General features: G+C 32.5%; 2 protein-coding genes and 1 pseudogene across 5 annotated transcripts; 2 read left to right on the top strand and 1 right to left on the bottom strand.

The window, feature by feature from the left end:
• Positions 1-390: 390 nt before the first annotated feature.
• On the top strand, positions 391-2318 carry LOC136350859 (UDP-glycosyltransferase UGT5-like; annotated as a pseudogene).
• A 61-nt stretch (positions 2319-2379) lies between these two features.
• Positions 2380-6819, bottom strand: LOC136350613 (UDP-glucosyltransferase 2-like). Its single transcript, XM_066302507.1, has 7 exons — positions 6533-6819; positions 5353-5561; positions 4564-4817; positions 4216-4507; positions 3907-4164; positions 3639-3858; positions 2380-3586 (listed from the first exon to the last, which is right to left on the bottom strand). Exons 1-7 carry the CDS (start codon positions 6583-6585, stop codon positions 3325-3327), a joined length of 1548 nt encoding a protein of 515 aa, XP_066158604.1. The 5' UTR covers positions 6586-6819; the 3' UTR covers positions 2380-3324.
• A 3615-nt stretch (positions 6820-10434) lies between these two features.
• On the top strand, positions 10435-20688 carry LOC136341378 (facilitated trehalose transporter Tret1-like). 4 transcript variants are annotated; one of them, XM_066286430.1, is made up of 3 exons: positions 10435-10603; positions 18799-19078; positions 19132-20688. In XM_066286430.1, exons 1-3 carry the CDS (start codon positions 10540-10542, stop codon positions 20261-20263), a joined length of 1476 nt encoding a protein of 491 aa, XP_066142527.1. In that variant the 5' UTR covers positions 10435-10539; the 3' UTR covers positions 20264-20688. The 4 variants fall into 4 exon arrangements, with proteins under 4 accessions (XP_066142527.1, XP_066142605.1, XP_066142434.1 ...); XM_066286508.1 differs by lacking the exon at positions 10435-10603 and adding an exon at positions 13135-13375; XM_066286337.1 differs by lacking the exon at positions 10435-10603 and adding an exon at positions 13457-13599.
• Positions 20689-22912: the final 2224 nt, after the last annotated feature.

The raw sequence follows: 22912 nt of genomic DNA on the forward strand, positions 1-22912 counted from the left end.
CGGTGGTTTTCCACGCTCTTCGTTATTCATGTCAAAATTGCCACTTTTGAATTTTTTAAACCACTCACGGCACTGTGATTTTCCAAGGGCATGTTCACCGTAAGCTTCAACAAGCATGCGATGTGAATCTGCAGCCGTTTTTTTCAAGTGGTAACAGAAAATCAATGCTGTCGGCAAATCGTAATTTGTAGGCACAAAATTCGACATACTCAAAGCTGTTGCAAACTGTACTGCAATAATGAACCTGTATTGCTATGATTTGAAAATCATTCTCAGATGTAAATAAGAGATATAGTGCCCTAATAACACGATAATATTACGTATATTGACCACTAAGGATATTTGGAGGCAAATTCCGGTTTCATATTTACAGACCTGGTAATGCTTCTAGATCGAGATAAAATTCGTTTAGAGACCTTTGACCAACCTAAATTCCTTAGTGAAGCATTCCTATAATTTTATATAAGATCTGGTATCAAAGCAGTTAATGCTAATATCTGATTTTCTCAAACGCATAATCTTTTAACATAGTATGTAGGAATGTACAAAAACTGATAGCTGATTAGATATGTCGTTATAAATGTTTCGGATATGTGGCACGCAGATATCTCTTAACTACTCGTAATGGAATGATCAATCGAATTCATTATTAATGTCTCACGACATGAAAAATCTAGTAATAAATTATTTAGTGTCCATTGCGGTGATTTTTTCGACAGGAAACAGCGCAAAACAGTTTGAAGCTATTGTTAGTATTTACTCAACGAGAAGCCATCACATTCTGGACTATGAACTAGGAAGAGGACTAGCATAACTTGGCCATGAAATCACTTTAATTTCTTCTTTCGCAGAAAAAGAACCTCCTCCTGAAGGTTTTAGGCCAATAGTATTGGATGAGTTTAGGCCCTTGTGTTTGTATTTTGCTTTAATTTTTATCATATCGAATTAACACTCCAAATTTTTAATCTAGAAGTTTCCAGAAGGAAAATAGCATATTTTACGTGAAATCAAGCTCAGCTTACGGTACATTATTTCGCCTGTTAACCTTCATCGGACCAGCACTAACTGAAACAACCTTAAGAAGCAGCAAAGTCCAGACTCTCTTCACTTCCTCAAATGAAACTTTCGATGCGGTAATTATGGAGTAATTCTTCAACGATGCTTTTAAATACTTCAGCTACAATTTCAAAGCTCCACTAATACTGTTTAATACTCGGTGAGCTGTGTGATGGGTTGACACCTTCGTGGCAAATCTAGCGGATTCCAGATATATTCTTGACACTTTTATTCCCTTCACAAGTGACATGACTTTCTGCGAAAGATTATAGAAATTGATTTTTGGGTTAGTCTATGATTTCCTTATGAAAACCTACTATTTCCCCAAGCAAAATTCAATTTTAAAGAAATTTGTGCCGGCGGCACCACCATTGAGGAATGACCTCTATAACGTTTCCTTGGTTCCATTAAATTCTCAAAAGAGCTTTTATAATTCACTCACTCTAGTTCCTAATGCTATTGAAATTGGAGCATATCACATTAAACCTTCGAACAACCTTTCTAAATATTTGAAAGAGTTCGTGGATGGTGCTGCACAGGTGTAATTTACTTCAGTATGGGCTCGAATCTTGTATTTTTGACCATGTTTAAAACACAGAAAAATTTTATTTTGAGAGTATTGGGATCAAGGGAGAAGAAAGTCTTGTGGACGTCAGATGAAGAGCAACTAGAGAATACGCCTAAAAAGTCTTTATTTCAAAATGATTTCCTCGGCACAGCATTTTAAGTATGTGTGACCCTAGGAAATCCGCATTAGCTGATTTGGTCATTTCAGATCATCTGAATTGCAAACTTTCCAACACTCATGGTGGATTGTTAAGTCACATCGACACAATCAATCTTAGAGTACCAGTATTAACATTTACAATCTATGGAGATCAGAAATTAAATGCGTCCAGAGCGAAAGCTAAAAACATAGGACTGTCTTTGCCTTTCTCCCAGTTAACTGAAGAATCCCAGACAAGCGAACTAGATGAAGTTTTAAGCAATCCTTTGTATATATTTCACACAATTGTAGTATATCTTGATACAATTTAGAATATTTTATAAATATAACCAAAGTGCCCAACGAGGTATTCAGATACTGAGTGAGAGGTTCATGAAACCCATAAAAATAACCGATCAAATATGTAGTGCGTCATAATGGGGCCCCCCATTTAAGGATTGCTGAAATTAGTTTACCGTTTTTGTCGGTATTATATGTTAAATGTGATTGGGGATGTTTTCAAGGTAATTTTTGGTATACCATTTATTGTCTATAAATTATTTTGTCTGATGTGAAAAAAGAAAATAAACAGTACTGGCGATAAAAATAAAAAAGAATAGAGCTGGGTATTGATATAATAAATGATTGCAATATAGCCATTATTTCTAGAAGATTCTATATAATACCATATCTCGTGAATATTATGCAGGTTCCCATTATTTATGGTAAATTTGAGGATTATAAATTCGTATTAAAAAGTCTACTTTCTTGGGTTAATTTAGTCTTCTCTTTGCCTTCATTTTCGCTAAACAGTTTGCATATTTTAGTTCCAGTTCTATGGATATTTCGAGAACTGTCTCGAAATTACCAGATTTTCTCACTCAAATTTTGGAAATTATTTGCAACATTTCTGTGTTGCTGTTGTTTGTCACTAATCAATTAATTTTGATCCTATAATCATAAATCCTAGAAATTCTATTAGAATTTCTCCTAGACTAAAAAGATTTTTTCTCATTTCTTTCCAATATTTCCGAAATTTCTCCTAAATGATTTGAAATTTTTGAAATTAAATTAAGGGAAATCAATAAATTTCTGATCGTTTCAGATTATTGTAAATTTTCATTTGCGGTTTAGAGTTTCAATCGTATTTGGATGAGCTTAAACAATAATCTATATATATCATCGCTTAATACTTAGATCAAACGCACTTTAAAACATATTTATGTATGTAACTAGATGAGTAAGTACATAAATATTAAGGCGGTTTCTATGTAAAACTAAATAAATAGACACTATATCACAATATTTTCATATGAAGTTTTTCATTAACCTACAACCGTGCGAGTCCATAACAAAGTCAAAATTAATCCATGAATAGTTCCGTTATCTCATTGCTATGCTAAGTTTTTATTATTGAATTTATCAATTCAGTACCTTCTAAATTCAGGTCAATTACCCCTGTAAATTACGAGTATAAATACTTAATGTTCTAAGGCTTATAAATTTATAATAATCAATATAAGAGAGACGAAAATAAATAAATCATATAAAAATCCTTTTTTTCAAGCTGTTTTTAGCTTTTGTTTTCTCCTGGCAGAATATCGCTTAACGCAATATCTGATCAGGAAGTAGAAAATTAAAATTATAGGAGCATACACGTCCATCAAATAATACTGATACCAAGATAATTCAAGTGAAACCACCCTCAAATGAGGAGCCCCATTATGCCTCAAGACATATTCGATCCAGTACACTGCAGTCTTTAGAGGATGTTCTTCTCTGTCTCGAAGTAGGGCTGATTTTCTTTTAATAACATTACTATATCTGAAAACGATAATAATAATTTTAGTTTAAGCTAGAATGATTAAAGCCCTACTCTGGATTCGTAAGAAGTTCTTTTATCATACTAGACAGCTTCTCCTTGGTTATTTCCTGCCAAGGCAAAATTCTTCCAAATCCTTTAGTTTCGGCATAAACAGCATTCATTTTTTGATCTCCAAATATTGGAATAGCTATTATTGGTACGCCGTGATGTACTGTTTCGATGGTACTTGCGTAACCTCCGTGGCTTATGAAGAGTTTCATATTGGGGTGAGCTATAAATTGAACATGCCACTTGTGATATTTAAAAATTATATTCTTACCTAAAACGTCTTGCTGGGGAAACCACTTTCCCACTTTAATATTCTCGGGCAAGTTCAGAGAGGGATCCTCAAACTTAAGCAAAACCCTTTGCTTTACTCCTGACAATACTTCCAATATAGCCTGTTTGGTTTCCGCAGGAAGATGATTGGTGTTCACATTTGACCCTAAACTGAAATATATTACTCCATTTTCTGCCCCATCTAAGAATTCTTGCAGGTCTTCTGGGAGCTTTTTGGGGGGATTTACGTGAAAACCACCTTAATATTTTTTATTTATTAACAATTTCTTCAACTAGAAGTATCTCTCACCAATCGCTTTCATGCATGGTACAGTTGAAGTGGCGAACCCGATACTCTCATGTGTGTTCAGAAGCACTAATGAAACATTGAACAAAGCGTCATGTAGGTCGATTGCATTGGGGACATATTTCTTCAAAAGTAAATTCTGTCTAGGATAAAAGATAAATCTCTGGTTGATGTTGTATACGATGTTAAAGAGGGCATTTTTCATTCTCTGGAAATAGGTCATTTTAGCCGGGTAGGCGAGGATCATCTCTGGGGTGTAAGAGGGTATTGAAGGGTTCCCTACTAAGTGATTAACCTGTGGGATATTACGATTTATTTTCTGTTTGATTACTGGTGTTAGTAACTGCACACCCAAGTACTGGTTCCGACCGAACTGAACAGCATAAGATGTCCTCCAAAGTGATGAGCCATTCCTTTTAAAGCATCATTCATAAATTGGCCTACGATAACTACATCGAATTTTTCTCCTGAGCGGATCAGGGATTGGAAGTTTTCATGACTTAAAGTGCTTTCAGTTTGTTTTAGTCCTATTTTGTTCATGATGTAGATGGCGGTTAAAGGATTAACGTATCTTCTTTCAAAGAGGTTGATGGCTTTTCTGCGCTCTATATAAAACAGAACCATAACGTTATGGTGAAAAAACGCACAGTAAAGAATTCCCCGATTGCCACAAAATATTTATTACATATTATTTACTATTCCTCGTAAAAACTGATATTTTTGCATGTCATACCTACTAAACGCTCCTCTTCAAATTCTTATCAATTCAATTATCGCCCAATTGTTATTAATAAATCAATAATGGGGTATATTTTTTCATTGGCTATATATTTTCTGAGAGCTCTTCAAAATTGCAAGATACAATCCACATTGGACTCTAGATATTTTGTAACTGTATCAGAATTTGCAATAAGTGCAGCTTTATTTGAAAACAATCAGTTTCAATTGCCTCTCTTAATTGCAAAATTTCGATAATTATTTTAAGTAAGTTTTTTCCTTAAGTTGAAATCCTAATTATTTTGTGTACTAAAAATTTAATTGCAAATATACATAACATAGTTGGGATATTCTCGGAAATTTATCAAATTCAAAAATAATTAATCTCTTTTTATTCTGAGTTACAAATAACAATTTGTGTACCTTTTTGAGCTTCGGCAATTCCTGTTAATACTATTTGCCGATAAGTGCCGTTACCCTTTGAATGATGCTCCTCATAGAAAGGGCTAACAATGGTGACATCGTGACCTGCATCAACCAATCCCTTCATCAAGGTACTTTCTAAGATGTAGTGGCTTTTTCCTGGATTAGGAAAGATGCCTAGGATTCTTGCAGTATGACATAGGGAAAAACTAGAATCAAATTTCAAGTGTGGAAGCTGGTTAAAGATATAATTGTTCATGTACGATTAGCAGTACATTGTCGTAAGCCATGAGGAAATCATTATTCGCGTTGGCTTTTACGAGATATATCTATGTTTGCCTCATGTGACTCTAAGAAAAATTCTAAGTATTTCTTTATCTAAGACTTACTTTGATATATTATTGTTTCATCATCTCTCTCTCTATTTCATCGATTTAACGAATTCTTATTAACTTTGGCGTAATCGTAATACTTAAAATTTAAATATGTGTATGAGAAATTTTAAAATCTAGATGAAAGAGATGTCTTGCATACCGGTCATGTAAGAATTCAAATTGGTCGGAAAATGAGCTTTAAATTTTTTACCCCTATGCGAAAACAATTTAATAAATCTGTAAAATTTGGAAATGTCAAATATGTCTGCGAAACTTTAATTATCCATATAATTACTCTAAATCATATTAATTGGTCGTTACAACTCACTGAAGTTCATATATAGAGATCAAACGCAGGAGTAAGAGGTTTATGCTCTGTTATCTGCATTTTCCAAATAATATAAAGCATTTAACTCCTCTCTATACTCAAATATTTTAAATTAAAATCAAATTTCCAGATGTATTTTCAAATGTAATATTTTCTGGATCATTGGGTGAACACGATTAAAATACTTTCATGTAGTTAAAACCACCTAAGTAAGCATTTCCATGTCAAAATTAGATTTGTATATGGAATTTAACCAGATCATAATTATGTCCATATTCATCTTCATTAGCAGAAACCCCATAATATGCAGGATTTCACACATTCTACAGGACATACGAGCTGACATTTCGTACTTTACAAATTAATATTCACAATGAACTACGCGGTATTAAATATCTACAACTGCGTACTTATTTGGTGTACTAATTTCAAGCAAAAAACACAATAATTATCAATAAGTAGTATATTAATATTTTACCTTAAAATGAAAACAGTGCACAATAACACAACCGTACTGTTTCGTGATAACATTCTAAATTGTACTGCTGGGATGACCAAATTTGAGTAGAATTTTTAACCGAGGATGATTACTTTGAGTTAAAATTATAGTTTTATCTTGATCTGGTTGTCGTTAGTACGTGGTGAGACTAAAAATTAATCGAAAACAATACAATTAATATCTTTTATTAAACCGGTGACATTGAAATTGAATATTGTCTACGTAGTAAGTTGAATCACGTAATGATTTGTGTTTTAAAGGAAATTCCTCTTAAATAAACTTATATTCCTAAGATAAATAATAGTTAGCAATTCCCAGAAAGATAGTGAGTATGGTTGGTTTTCACCAAATAATAGAAACAATGATAATATTGCGATCAGATTCTGTATACTTATACAGTGGCACAAAAAAGTCTTCGTACGGTTAGTTATCATACAAAGTTATGGAATTTTAGAGGCAACATAAATAGTTTATTGACAAAATATGGAACAATCTATAACAAGGAACATTTCTTAGTACATTAACAATAATAATCAAGAAATTAGTCAAAGAAATTCCAATTTTAGACGAACTTTTCTTAATATTAGACATATTCTTGTTCAAAAAAGTCTCCGTACGATTCAAAGATGTAGGCAATAAACTTTTTTTGCCGCGAAGGAACGCTGATAAATAGAAATTCCTATGTGGTTAGCTTCGCAATAATATGTATCAGTTACTAAAGACATCTCAAAGAGTACATTATAAATTTAAAAAATCGTGAAATTGATGTCAATTTGAGGCAGTTAATCATTAAATTGTATTGTAAGAGCCATTTAATGGCTAAAGTGGCAAACATGGTAAAGAGATCTAAGTCAACAGTACAATATACAATTGAGCGCTATGGAAAACACGGTATGGTAAAAACGAGACCAAGAACTGGACGCCCAAAGACTCTGAAAGCGCAAGAGGAACGATATATTGTGCGTCACATTAAAAAAAATCCAAAAGTAACCGCCACGTAAATCAATAAAAATTTAAAAAAAGACTTAAACCTAAATTGTAGTGACGAAACAATACGAAATGTTCTAAGACGCAATGGTTATATAGCCAGATCGATCTGCCCTTTATTTCGAAAGCAACAGGCTAAATCGGTCGAAATATACTAAAAAGCATTTAAATAAGGACCAGGACTTCTGGAACAACATAATTTTTAGCGACCAGAGTAAATTTAAAATTCATGGGTCGGATGACAGAGAAAAAGTGTGGAGAAAACCCAATACTGAGTTTAAAATTAAAAATTAATCTGCAACTGTCAAACATAGAGGTGGAAGCTTTATGGTTTGGGGTTGCACATCGATAGCAGGAATAGGCAATCTGTGTTTTGTTGACGAAATAATGGACAGCAAAACATATATGAACATTTTAAAAACAAATCTTGAAGCTAGTGCGGTAACGTTGGGCGTTAGTAGATCTTTTATTTTTATGCAAGACAATGATCCAAAACATACCTCGCGTTTAGCAAAAGAATGACTTACATAACGTTAAGAGTATTCTAAATCGCCCACTACAATAGCCGGATCTAAATCCGATTGAGCATCTGTGGGGAACACTTATACAGTAAAAATAAGATCACATACAATTACTAATAAAAATGACAAAAGAAGCATTATTAAAAGAATAGTCGAAAATACCGCCTAATGTAATATAAAATTTCGATAATTCTATGAATCGATGATTACATGCAGTATTAAAGTCTAGAAGGAAACCCGACAAAATATTAAACATTTATTGTTCCAATAATTTAATTAAATTTAGTTAATATTAGTTTAGTCATATGAAATCGTACGGAGACTTTTTTGTGCAAGAATATGTCCAATATTAAGAAAAGTTCGTCTAAAATTGGAATTTTTTTGACAAATTTCTTAATTGTCATTATTAATGGACTAAAAAATGTTCCTTGTTATACATTGGTATATATTTTGATAATAAACTATTTATATTGCCTCTAAAACTCCTTAAGTTTGTGTGATAACTAACCGTACGGAGACCTTTTTGAGCCACTGTATATTAATATCTACTTGTTTATAAGAACCTCCTTTAAAAAGTATTTGGATGGGATCAAAGTTCCTACAACTTTTCAGTTAAATCAGGATTTCAATTGTAAAAATAAAATCTAGTTCTTTGTTATGTCGATATTCGCATTTAATCATTATCTTAGTTACAATATGAATTAATTTCTTTTACAGTTCTACATTTATCCTCGAAATGCAAAACGTAAAACGAAGAATTTTTGTTCTATTACTTTCTTTATTGATATCTTCTAAAACGTATGAGTTAGAATGGTGGTTAAATAAGATCATTTTTTCCTCATATTTGGTAAACCCAACGGAACTTGACAACACCGCTTTCAAATTTTATGCTCATTACTTCTTTGTTATATTATCAGAAAATATGTTTTAATTGATATTATTCATTTCTATGCATGGACTGCAATGGAGTACGTTTATTTAATATGGAGTATCTAATCTACATTTAATTCATAACATAAAAATTATATTTCAACTAGAAATACTAAAGTTTATTTTTCTTGATATCATGGTGAATGTCCATTTCTTTCACTTTAAATATTCTTATAATAATAAGATTATTCTAGTCAAACTATATATAAATATATCATAATGATATATAAAAATTATATAGAGTTGCTAATCAAATGGGCAGTTAAGTAATTATTACAAATATGCAGTCAACAATTATGTCATATTACAATAATTTCAGCATCACGAGTTCGATATTTTGTGTGTATCGTTGTAGTTAAATATATTATAGACACCATATCAAAATTAAGTATTTCAAGGAAATTCAATGTTAAAGAGCCAAGGCCTAAACCGCATTATCCATGTGAATAGTAAGAATATTAAGATAAAATTGGTGACCATTATACCAGTACATATTAGATATAAATACACATATATGTAATATTATTTTACTACATGAATATTATCATCCCCAGAAATATTTCGCCAAACTACGAGAACCGTCTGAGATTTGGAAAGGAATATGAATATACCTTATGTCTTATCTGGGATGTTGCATGTGTTAAACATCTATGATGGACTACTGGCCGTAGTAATACCCATAAAGTAGGTATTAAGTTTTCTGTCAAATGTAACCATTTACAGGAGAGTATTGTGGAAAGGAATTTTTCATCTTACATGAAGACAAATTAAACTCGCATGACATTAAAACAATTCTATTTGCTTCTTTTATTCAAAGTCTTCAACAATCTCAATAATTCTTGAAAGAACACTTACGTATACCAAGTTACAGATCTCAGCAATTAAAATTTCCCCTTTATGCATTGAGTTCCTCGTATACATATTTGCTAGATAAAACTTTAATCACCTGCGACACGAATGTAAATCAATTTATTGATAATATTTACTATAAAGTAATTCCTCTTACCAATGAATTAAACTACTGTTGTTGATCATTGCTTTTATCATATGAATTTCTGAGAAAAACAGAAAAAATCTTAAAATCGATTATGAAAGAGTCTTAAGCAAAGGAAAACCATTATGTTCGTATAATAAAACTAATTTTAGGCTCTGTTAACATTCATATGTTAATCTAGAGACAAACCACACTGAACAATCAGAACGAGTATTGTTAATTCAAAATCACGTAACAAAACTATATAAGACAGTAGTACTGATATATTAACCCCGGACTATTGAAACAATGCAACGTTATTAAGAGCATTAATTAACCTATCCTCGATCATTTATTATTTTTTTGAAAAATACATTATTTCTATTGGAAATCCGCAAGTCTGGTTTTTCTTGATAGATGCAGGAGCGAATTCGTTGTTTATATAAACTTGGAATATTTGACCATTGCTGCAGATGCAGTTTGTGGTTTGATAAGGGATATAGTGTGTTTACGTAACACTTTATCGGGAGAACTTTTTAGTTATTTAATATAATTACTAAACAAATAAGAGAGCAATGAGAATATGGTTTTTTAAGTTCTTGAAGCAGATTGGTCCACAGCTGCTGCCAGCCTGGATTAGTAAGTAATATTCAGATCTGCGAGTTAATATTAGCTTTACTAGTTCGTTTTAATTTATCGTAACATGATTCATGAATATATGCAGGGCCGGTCTTAACAGATCTGACGTCCTAGGTGAAGTTTTTAATCATCGCCCCCCTACCCCCAAAGAAACATAATAATTTATTAGTCTTTTGAAGAAATAACCACTTTTGGTAATTTTTCCTAGTCATTTATTCTTGAGAACTTTGATCATTCACAAACATATGTGATAAGTGTACCAAGAAAAACTTTAATCGTCCCATCATCGATACAGTGATCAAAATCAATAAAGAATTTCCATTGTTGTGCAGCAAAAGCTCATTGATATATCGGGTACAGTTCAATGTTAACGAATAAATTAACCAGCTGCCAGTGAATAATCCGTTTATCTATATGTGCGATATATGTAGGTTCTAGTTTCTAGTTAGTATACTAAATAAAATTGTTAGTTGCTATTTCATGTAATAAGATATAACATCTAAACATAAAAGTCTATGAAGATGTTAAATTAATCGAAATTGTTAAAAATGTATTTCAATTAAAGAGCGTGTTAAAGAAACCTGTTTCTTCAATGTACCTATTTGCACACATACGTATATCAATCTGAACACAATTCAAAAATATTGAAAAAATCTTATACAGCTTTTAGGGATTTAAGAGATTTTTCTCATGCCTATGTCTAATAACAAATTTCAACCTTGATTCAATCCTTGGTGAAAGATGTGAAATATGGCATTAACACCTCAAGATGAGATTTATTGATGGCCTATTTAAAAAGAACAGTAATTCACTTGACTAATGGAAAGTAGGAGTTCTCGTTTTCCAGGGAGATATGGAAGAATTTTATTTGATATTGTGGTTAAGGGAAGTCTGCTATTAACTTATTAGTGACAAAAGATCCAGAGTTCCTCGTGGAGTTCGAGTTTACGTATACATTTCTGCTGATGTGTAAGTACTGCTATCGGGTTGTTAATTACTTACTAGACTGATATGTTAATTACTTTTACCAACATGGACTCAACTAATAACAGTTTCGTTTATTACTCATACAGGGTGAGAGTTAATATTTATCTAAAGTATAAAAATTTAAAGGTAGTGTCTTAAATACAACCTGAATTGGATATTTTTTTAAATAAATGAAAATTGATCATATGCTGAGAAAGTAGCGTTTGCTACTGCTTCAAGCGTTTTCTTCGCATGTAAAACAGCTACTGCACTAACAACACATTGATTGAAACAAACACTTGGTATGTGGAGTATCTACTACAATAATGAAGTGTTTACGTCAGCTAATGCGTCGTTGGTGTCAATACATCAAAATATGATAACTTCTTTATGAGACAAATTCATCCAAATTATAAAATTTTTGTAATGAGTGAAGTTTGGGTCATTAAGAAACAGCATCTGAAACAAATATGCTGCAAATCAATGCAAATTAGCAAGTAGTATTTATACAGGCATTTTGACATTTATGTATAGAACCCGGCATAGAAATTGCGGTTCTGTCAGCAAACTTTAGCTTGCCAAACGATTTATCATAACCGATTGATGCTAAATGTGACGAAATACCTTAACAACAGAATTTCAGTTTATATAGCCTAGCAGTAAATCTCATATCATTGTTTATATATTATTGTGTAAATTTTTATGGAACAACAAAAATATTTTATACAGGATGTTTTAAGCCATAAGAAAAAAACCTGTAAATGAAGTATATTAATAAGGAATAAAACATACTACATTACACTAATACTATTACATTACAATTTTTGTTGTTTTATATAAGTTGCTCATTATTTGTTATTTGTTACTCTACTTTTTTACAGCTTAAAAGATATTTTAAATATTTACTCTCGTTACTGCCATTTTTTAAAATTAAAAAATGTAGTACACCTTTGTCCATATTCTAACTCGACATTCCAGGAGGCAAAGTTCTATACAAAACGGCGGTATAAAGATATTTGGAAATTTTCAAACGAATATTAAGTGTTCTTATTTCTGTCTTTTGTAGAATTCATTTATCGACACTCACTATGTTGTTTGTTCCCAAATTAGTTCTTCACTTTTGAAAACAGAGAACAGTTGACTTTTCAACTCTCATAAAAAACATGCAGGTTACCCAACCCCTTGAAGCCTCCAGGAACTCAATTGAGGTAGCTAGAAGTAAGACGGGATCCACATAACTCCGTTAAACTAAAAAATTTCAAAACTTTTGAAAACGTTCTAAAAATTTTTAAGTTTCATCTTTCGATCCAACAGTGGATGACCGCTTTGACCAAAATTTTTGAGCACTTTCACTGATCTTAAATAATGTAATCCAGCATGACAAATGTGGCAATGTCTTTTTACTTAAGTTTCATTTGTTAGATTTTCAGTTGCACCTACTTTTTTGCCTGCTATTGCGTTGATGAAGTGAAATTTTTCATATGCTGATTAACTCGTGACCACCCTGTAGCTCCGCAATAGAATCAGCTACTTCCCACCACTTGGAAACCTTAGATTCCTTGTTCCCGATGCTTCGAATCCTTGGCAGAACACTTTTGATGTAGTTTCAAAGCGTCATCGAACTTTCTATGACGTTTCGTACATGCGGTTTAAAAATACAACAACAGCAGTTTCACGCCAAGTTCCGAAGGATTAGTTCAATAACGGTCTAGATGTAGCTGGAAAGTGCATATTTTCATTAATTTGTTTTAATTTATGTTTCATTTATGATAGTGGACAGAGGTCAACTTTTAGCCGTGCTCTCCAGTAAGTAAGAATATTTCGTTTTCGCTTTAAAATACCCTTTCCCTTTTGATATTAATGTAAATCAATTTTCTGGTTGTCGAAGCGCATTGCGGCAAAGGGCCAGTTTTCGTGAATGCACTTTTGAAATGTATGCGGCATGTGAGGTTTAAGATTGCTAATGGATCTTGATTGGATTAGTGGATTAATGTGTTCAATTAAATGGGAACTGTCGTTTATCTACCAGGGTACGTGAAAAAGTTATTCTCATTTCGACAATTTCCAAATATGATGTAAAGAATATCATTCCGTCCTTTAGTCGGTTTTCATAAAATTTAAATATTTACATTTATATATTTTAAATTATTTACATGCATTGGAAAAATATAAGGACATTTTAATAAATAATTTGAAGTTGTGAAAGTAATCGTAATATAAAGTTATGCATTGATAATATTAGAAAATGTTTAATATACAACAAAACTAAGCTTTTTTGGTAGATTTCTGTAAATTTTATCGATTTATGCAAAAGTTACAAATATGAATAAAAACTCCGTACTTTTACCTCAACAAAACATTTGCAGCAATCAAAAATGATAAAGTCTAATAACATATGGCCTCTACGGTTATCAAATACAGCCCCAATTCTATCCTCCATACTCAAAATGACATGGTTGGTTTCCACCTGTGGTATTCTTTCCCAATCTTCTGACAGTAGCTGTCGTAATCGAAAGGCACTGTAAATGTTGATAACATATGGTGAAACTCTTCTTTGACGCATATCTCAAGCGTGTTCAGTTGGATTCAGATCTGGCGATTGGCCTGGCCATGGCAATCCAACGATCCTTCCGTTGGTCAACCGGTTTGTTATGTTGCGGGGGCATTTGGATGAGCATTATCACGCACTAGGCGAAAGTTTTGACCAACAGCGCCAACAAATGGTCGAACTGTAGAATCAAAAATGGTATCGGTTTGGTCGCCAATTTTAATTCCGGCCCATACCATTATCGTACCACTTCTATGTGAATAGACTTCTTGAAAAACGGTCAACATTTCCAGACTATCTCCACATTCTTATTTGATGAAAATCTGGATGAAATCCATATTTGGGTTCGTCAGTGTAGAAAACTGTAGCTAAATCAATTCCATTCCAATTTCGATGTTCTTGACACCACTCTAATTTTACAGTGTAATAGCCTCTGGAAAGAGGTGGACATTTCGATGGTCTTCAATTATGAAGGTTGGATTCATGTAGACGATTTTTAATAGTATTTCGACCGATAGACACGCGGTGAGCCCATTGTAAATTTGGAACCAGTTCAAGTTTTCAGGTGTAGGTTATCTTCTAGCCGTTAAAACTTAAAATCAATCTTGAGTTGCAGTTGTAATGAGTCCACGTCTTGGGTGTTGTTAGGCCCTAGTTCCCGTTTCCCTAAAGCGCTGCCAAAATTGACTGATAATACTTTAGGAAGGACCCTTGCACTCAGCTACTTTAAATTGTTTCAAACAAGCTTGAAAAACATGTATCGCTCGATTCATCATCTCATTCAGAGTTAAATGTTGTCGTTCCATGGTAAAATACAGTATTTCCAAAGCACCTGTTTAACGTCAGCTATTATCGAAAGGTGGAAATTTAATTAACCTGATAATTTAGAACCTCAAAAAATTGCATATTTTCTTTAAAATTTTTTCAATCAATTGAAATATATATAAATAGTGAGGACTAGTACTAATAATGTACAGTATAGACTAGAATTGAAATAATTTATTATCGGTTTTAAGATTTAAAAAATATGTCCTTAGAATATTCCGATGTGTGCATGTATGAGCGAGAAAGCGATAACTGAGTGCATAATACCATTAGTTTATCAGGCTGGGGGCTTCGCTACGACGCCCAGTGAAGGCTGTGCAAAATGGTGTAATGCTTAATTAGGCTTTCACCAAATTGAATTAATATTAGATAAAGAAGTTGTAGTAATTAGAAAAAACTTCACATTAGAAGATAATTCCTTAAAATTATTTTTCACTCAAAAGACTACGCGCATGTACAGATTGTTACACGACGAAATATATCTACTAAAAGGAAAAATACATTTTAAGTATTAAAAGTATCTGAAGCCTATTTGCTGTCGATGTATAAGAAGTTTCATAAGTTCTGGGTAAAATAAAAAAATATCGGACTTTTCAAAGTTAGTTATTTTGTATGGGTTAGCTAAGGGAATATACAGGATGTCCGGATATCTCATGTATAACGCTTTATCAGTTATAGTACAACTCACAATAAGTCGATTTAACTAAATTTGTCTTAATATAAAAGTTCATAATAATAGAGCTACAGGGTGTCAAAATTGAAAGAATGAATTCGATTTTTTTTAATACCTTTCAACTTTTTTGAGCTAATTTCACGAATTTTGCATCCGAGGGTTTTTTGGGATGAGAAATTCAAATTTTTAAACGATTTTTTTATATGTTTTAGAGGGCACCACACAAGCTACCATACTTTTTACAATTTTATTGATAAATGCAATGTTTAATTCAAAGCATTTTATTACAAAAATTTCATAACAAATGCTCAAAATGCGCGCCATTTTATTTATATTTTAACTTAGATTTTTTGTTATTTCTACGGATACCTTTAAATAAACAAATGAAAATAACACCACACATATTAGTTCTTTTTTGACGTTATTGAAGTGCTGAAGTCTTAGTAAGTCAATAACTATTACTTTTTCACAACGAATATTTACACCTATAGTGAGCAAGTTGACATGCTATTGATTTATGGATTTTGCAATAAAAACGGCCGGAAAAGTGTTCGAGTTTGCAAATATTGAAAAATAACTTCTTAAAAATGTAAGTTTTCAACCGAAAAGAATTGACAAAGGTCGAATCCGGACAACTAGAACAGTGGTTAATGAAGAAGCTATTTTAAATAGAAGCGAAGGAGACCTGAGAATTAGCAACAGACGTTTATAAGACAACTAAGTAGTCCCCAAAATTACAATTCACGAAGTTTTGACAGTTTAAATGTGTTTTAATGGTCCCTTGTGGTGTCTTCTAGAAGATATAATAAAATCGTTTATAAATTTGTATTTCTCATCCCAAAAAAACCTTGAAAAAAATTTCGTGAATTTAGTTCGAATAAGTTGAAAGATATTAAAGAAAATCCGATTTCTTTTTTTAACTTTGACTCCCTCTAGCTCTGTTATTATCAACTTTTGTACTAAGGCAAGTTTTGTTAAATCGATGTATTATGAATTGTACTATATCTGGTAAAGCGTTGTTCACAGGGTATCCGTACACCTTGTATATTTTTAAATCTATAGTTGGCCTAATAAAGTGAATTAAAAAGAAACTTTTCCATTGAACATGTAAACTAAATCCTTAACATAAGTACTTAGGTACCTCTGTGATTCGCATCAAAAAGTTAAAATCAGAAGTGTCTAAATATGGTAATTTTATCTGATATTTTAAAAAATCGCTTAAAATAGTTTTTATTCTAGACCAAACACATTGTAAATAGGTTTATAAATACTTGGAAATATGAACATAAAAACTAAACGAATTATGTCTCAACTCTAAAATGTTTCTGATGATGTTAACTAGTGAGTGAAATTTCGAATGTTTGGTTTCTAGAAGAATAGTATTCTTTTCATGTCGGAGCAGAGGAACTCATCTTGATTCGAAATTTCTTTTTTTTAATTATTTTTTGGAGTCAGTGGTTATTAGAGCACTCTGTAGTGTAGTTGAGTTTTGCAATTACTAAATCCTATTTTTTAACTTAAAATTACAGAAATATTTAAGTAAACGTTTAAAGCAGAGATGAATATTCGCCATTCCGTCCAGAAAATATACATTATTATCATGTTTCAGTTTTTAGTGAATAATTTTTCATTTGTCTCCGTATTAATCCGTTTTACCTTAATTTAAGTGGTGCCATTGTAGCTATTCTAAACTGTCCTTTTGCACTCGGTCGTATATCGAATTTGCAGTTTTATCATTAATTTCAAATTCTAGATTCCTACCATTTTGCTTCATACTCTATACGTTTTTTGATACTGTGTCGTAAGTGCTCATAGTGGTAAGTGTGGCGAAACTCATCACCAGAAAGTCTTATATCTTGACTTACGTTGTCGTTAAACTTATTGAGGTACAAGACTTTTTCAAATACATTTTAAACTTTAACTATGTCTATAAAAAATAATTTAGACATGGTTGAGTCAAGAGAGTGAACTGGCCACGCAATATCTCCATAGATGTCGGGAAATGAACTTCCGTCATAGGAAAGACTCGTTGATTCACGGGCATTTTTTTCATGCTTACTAAAAGTGATTTCTTTGCCCCAACTATTTTTATGTTGAAAAGTGGCGCTTTGAAAAGTATCACGTTCCAAAACCGGAATCTGTACATGTCTATGGAACGTGAAATGCCTAAACAATGATCAGTTACGTTATTTATTTTCACAAGGCGTATAGCACGATATTATGATTAATTACCCTAACGAACTCTCCTCCATTCAGAACTTCTATGTCTATTTTTTTAGGTCTAATTACCACTACAAAACAATAATTGAGTTGTCCAAACAACAATCATCTCATCGTTTCATCACTGCGTTAATTAACGTAATGTATGAAATAAGCCAATAGACTCTATTAAATAAGTATTTCCCACTATTTGCTTTAAAAGCCACCACCATTGAGGGTGTTGAATGATTGTGAATTAGGTTTTCTTGCGTTGCGTTTTCTACACAACGTGTTTTTGATATAATTCGTTGTTCATTTTGGTAAGTTTAGGGTTATTTTATCGAATTTCGAAATAGTTGAAATATCGCATACATATATAGTAGCGTCGTAAAAAGCTTATGACCCTCGCGCCTTAAACCCATCGACGCCGTATGCCTTGTGCCTTTAAACTTGACGTTCGGGTCATAATGCTGTACTTTACGACCTTGTGGTATATAAAATACTATAATTAGCATTGCTATTTCAAATTTTTCAAACACTATTGAATTTTAAGTTAGATATATGTTAAAATTGATGCTTCTCTACTCCATTGTCTATTTAATCACAAGTGGAGTCAACATTTATTCATCCAAGAACAATTAAGGTATATTTTTCCTGAGCCCATCTATAAAAGCTGAATCCTTAAAACGTTAATGTAATGGTATAATTTCTTTATTGCCTAGTAATCTAAATACAATCTGAATACGTTGCATGAGCGCAATAAACTTTAATCCAGAAGGAGTATATTGTAGGGAATAAAAGTCAAATAAAACTAATTGTTCTTTGGGAGAAATATCTAATCAAAGATCATGTTTGAAGCATAAATATGTACATTACTTTTATTACATCATCTAATAATTGTAAATTCAACTGATATGTCATATTTACCGAAAATAATAATTTTACCCCACCAAATTGTTGCTGATATCTGCGATTTTGCCACAGGTACGATTGGAGCAATCTCCGATGGAATGCACTATGGCTGGTCAGCACCCTTCATCCCCATACTGGAAAAACCAGACAGCCCCATCCCCATTTCACTCACCGACGTCACCTGGTTAGAATCCATCTATCTCATTGGTGGACTAGCAGGTCTTCCAGTAACCATTTATTCTGTTGATAGATTGGGAAGGAAAGCTTCCATATTGCTTGCTGCTGCTATGTCTTTAGTAGCCTGGATACTTATTGCTGTAGCTAATAATGTGATCTATTTATATGTTGCCAGGTATCTCTTGGGTGGATCGAATAATTGCCACATTATTGACTATGAAATTTTAGGTTCATGGTGGGCCTATCTGGAGATGTAGCTTTCGTAGCAGCCCCAATGTACATTGCAGAAATTGCAGACAAAAAGATAAGAGGCTTCCTAGCCGGTGTCATCTACGTCATGATGTTAGTTGGGATTTTGGTTGTTTATGCTGTAGGGCCTTTTGCTCCTTTTTACGTATGTTCCATTATTGGAGCCTCTTTTGTGATCATCCAGCTGATTAGTTTTCCCTTCATGCCCGACTCACCATACTACCTTCTCTTGAAAAACCAACATGAGAAGGCTAGAGCTCATTTACTAAGACTGAGAACAGGAGAAGATATTGATAAGGAATTAGTTGAGATTACTACTGCAGTAGAAAGGCAAAAAAGTGAGAGGGGAAGACCACAGGATTTGGTGATATCCAAGAGCAATAGAAAAGCCTTGATTATCATGGTAGTCCTCAATGCTGCTCAACACTTCAGCAGCATCAGCGTAATATTAATGAATTTGCACTCCATACTAAAAGAAGCTGAGTCCGAGTACGTTTCATTTGAGATAGCTGGTATAATATTCTCGGCTTTCATGTTAATAGCAGCTACTATTGCTGACTTTATTGTGGACAAGTTCGGTCGGAAGGGGCTTTTAATCAGTTCAAGCCTATTGACCGGTCTGTCTTTATTGATTCTAGCTGTGTATTTTACATTTAAAAATAATGGCTATGACGTAGCTACAATTTCGTGGGTTCCCATAGCTGCAGTAATGGTCTATGCTGCAGTTTTCAAATTCGGTTTGGGCATAATTCCAATAGTGATGACTGCAGAACTATTTCCTGCTAAAGTTAAAGCCATGGGGATGACTTTAGCAGACTTCAGCTATCTCTTCTTCGGCCTCCTTTCAGTAGAGTTGTATCAAAGGCTTATAAATACATTTTACTTGGACTTACCCTTCTATATTTTTGCGTCGTCTACGTTACTCACCGCACTATTTGCTTGGCTTTATATTCCGGAAACTAAAGGAAAAACTTTGGACGAGATCCAATTTATTCTTAAAGGTGAACCAATTCCTGAAAGGAAACTTAGTAGTGAAGAGGAAAATGGTAAAACGGTTGATAGAAATAATATGAATTTAGAGGAGTTGAAGTCCTATAATGGGACCGTGTAACGTTGACTAGGATTGAATTAGTTTTGGCTCTTAAAAGGTGGTCCAAGTAATTTTATTCTGTACAGATTGGTACAATCTGTTTAGTTAAGAATGCAATGGTCAATTTTAGAGTTTAAGGCTGTGAAATCATTGTGTGGCCATGCGATTCAGTAAAATTTCCCGAGAAATGAGGATGATAGTAGGTTTAAAGCTATGTTATTTCTACTTAAAATAATACTATTTTTCTATTAAAATTATGTCTCTTCTATAAGGATTAGACGAAGAATTCAAATTTTCATAGAATATAGAGATAAAGCAGTTATTTCACAGTTTAGATTTCATCTGCCTATGTACAAGAATTCCAGTTACAATTGAGTTAATAATATTACATGTTATGCCTTAAGTTATGTGATATAATAAACCGAGATAGTATATAGTATGTTTAATAGTTTCGTTTTATTGAATTTATAGGTTGGCGTAAGAATGTATTACATTTGAAACCCTGTTGAAATCTGCACTGCTCTGGTAAGGGAAATTATACAGGGTTCGCCATTACTCTGGCCTTGGTTCCTGGTGTCTTTGTATAAATGTCAATATGAAATGTTTAGTACAGTACTCATTTATATTGGAAACCTGCATCATTTAATAATAGTTTTGTTTATACAGAGTGTTCCGTTTTCGCTGGGCAGCATAAAGTCATAATTTTTTAAATATGTAGCAACCCATAATTTTTTTATACCATTTGATGGAACCTTAATTTAGAAGGAAAATGCATTAAACATTTTTTAAATTGGTTGCGGCGTTGCCATATTAGAGAAATTTCTTTAAAAATACAGCGTCAGAAAAAAATTATCACAAAACTGGTGTTTTTTGAAATTTTGAAATTTGTTTTTATAAAGTAGTAAATCAAAGTCAGAGGTACTTAAAAACTTTAAAACATTTTTTTAATGCACCATACTTCTTTTGTATAAGAGCGCTAATTTGCAAATTTTACAAATTGCTGAAACTCGTTTTTTTTTAATGGTACCCATGATTTTTTTCAAGTCCTTCTAATGTAGTTTTTAATTCTCTATTAATTTGCAATAACATCTTTTCATCTAACATTTACAGTTATGGAGATATTTACAAAATTTCAATCAAATTGCAACAGGCATTATTATAATCTAACAGGTTTATTCTAGTAAAATTTGCTTCTATTTAACAAAAGCATAAATTACTTATTTCATTTAGTTGTCATATTACCTGTCACTATCTTCTTCATCATTAACTTTCAATTAAAATGAATTTTATACAAAACGAATTAGTGGACATGGTGTTTATTTTGGGTGAATGTGAAAAAAATTGCCTTTTGGCTTCTCGTATTTATAAACAAAGATATCCTGATCGCCGACCTCCGAGTACTCGTGCATTACAAAAATTGTTGGTTCGATTCGAACAAACAGGATCGGTACACTACAAACCACCTGTTCAAAGAAAAACTGTCAGAACAGAAGAGACAGAATTTATGGTATTGCAGGCTGTAGTTGAAAATCCAAATGCAAGCACCAATCAAATTAGTGAAGCACTTGGTACAATTAGTGCTACTTCAGTAAGAAGAGTGCTAAAAAACTATAAATATCATCCATATCACATTGAAATGCATCAAAAGTTGACTATAAGGGATTTTAACTCAAGAAGAGCTTTCTGTGAATGGATGTTAAATAAACTCAATTAGAAGCCAGGCTTTACATCGACCACTTTATTTACCGATGAAGCTACCTTTCATAGTAATGGCCGAATGAATCGTCGAAATTTTCACTATTATGACAATGTAAATCCTCATATTTTACGAGTCGTGGATCATCAGCATAGATGGATAGTCAAAGTATGGGGAGGAATTGTGGGTCATTTTATCATAGGTCCTTACTTCTTTGATGGTCATTTAGATAGCGACAGATATTTGGAATTTTTGAATAATTCTTTGCCACAGTTACTACGAAATGTTCTAGAAAGCATAAGACGCATCATGTGGTATCAGCAGGATGGTGCTCCCTGTCATTATGCTAGAAATGTGCGTAATTATTTAAATGAACAATTTTGTGGCCGATGGATCGGCCGCGGAGGTCCTGTGCCATGGCCGGCGAGATCTCCGGATCTTACTGTCATGGATTTCTTTTTATGGGGATTCGTAAAAGATTACGTATGTCAAGAAGATGCTACTACACAAGAGGCAAATAAAAACAGAATAAGAACCGCATTTTCTAACGTGAAACCAGAGATATTAAAAAATGTGCGCGAATCTTTACGACGAAGACTTCAGACGTACCTACAACAAAACGGGCAAAATTTCGAGCACTTGTTAAATTAATATATATTTTTTTTAATTTTGATGTTTTTTATTATTCTTTAGTTTAACTAAAGTTTACTTTATTAATAACTCTAAAACTGTAAATGTTAATTATAATAATGCCTGTTGCAATTTGATTGAAATTTTGTAAATATCTCTATAACTGTAAATGTTAGATGAAAAGATGTTATTGTAAATTAATAGAGAATTAAAAACTACATTAGAAGGACTTGAAAAAAATCATGGGTACCATTAAAAAAAAACGAGTTTCAGCAATTTGTAAAATTTGCAAATTAGCGCTCTTATACAAAAAAAGTATGGTGCATTAAAAAAATGTTTTAAAG

The sequence above is a fragment of the Euwallacea fornicatus genome, chromosome 1, assembly GCF_040115645.1.
Source record: "Euwallacea fornicatus isolate EFF26 chromosome 1, ASM4011564v1, whole genome shotgun sequence".
NCBI lineage: Eukaryota > Metazoa > Arthropoda > Insecta > Coleoptera > Curculionidae > Euwallacea > Euwallacea fornicatus.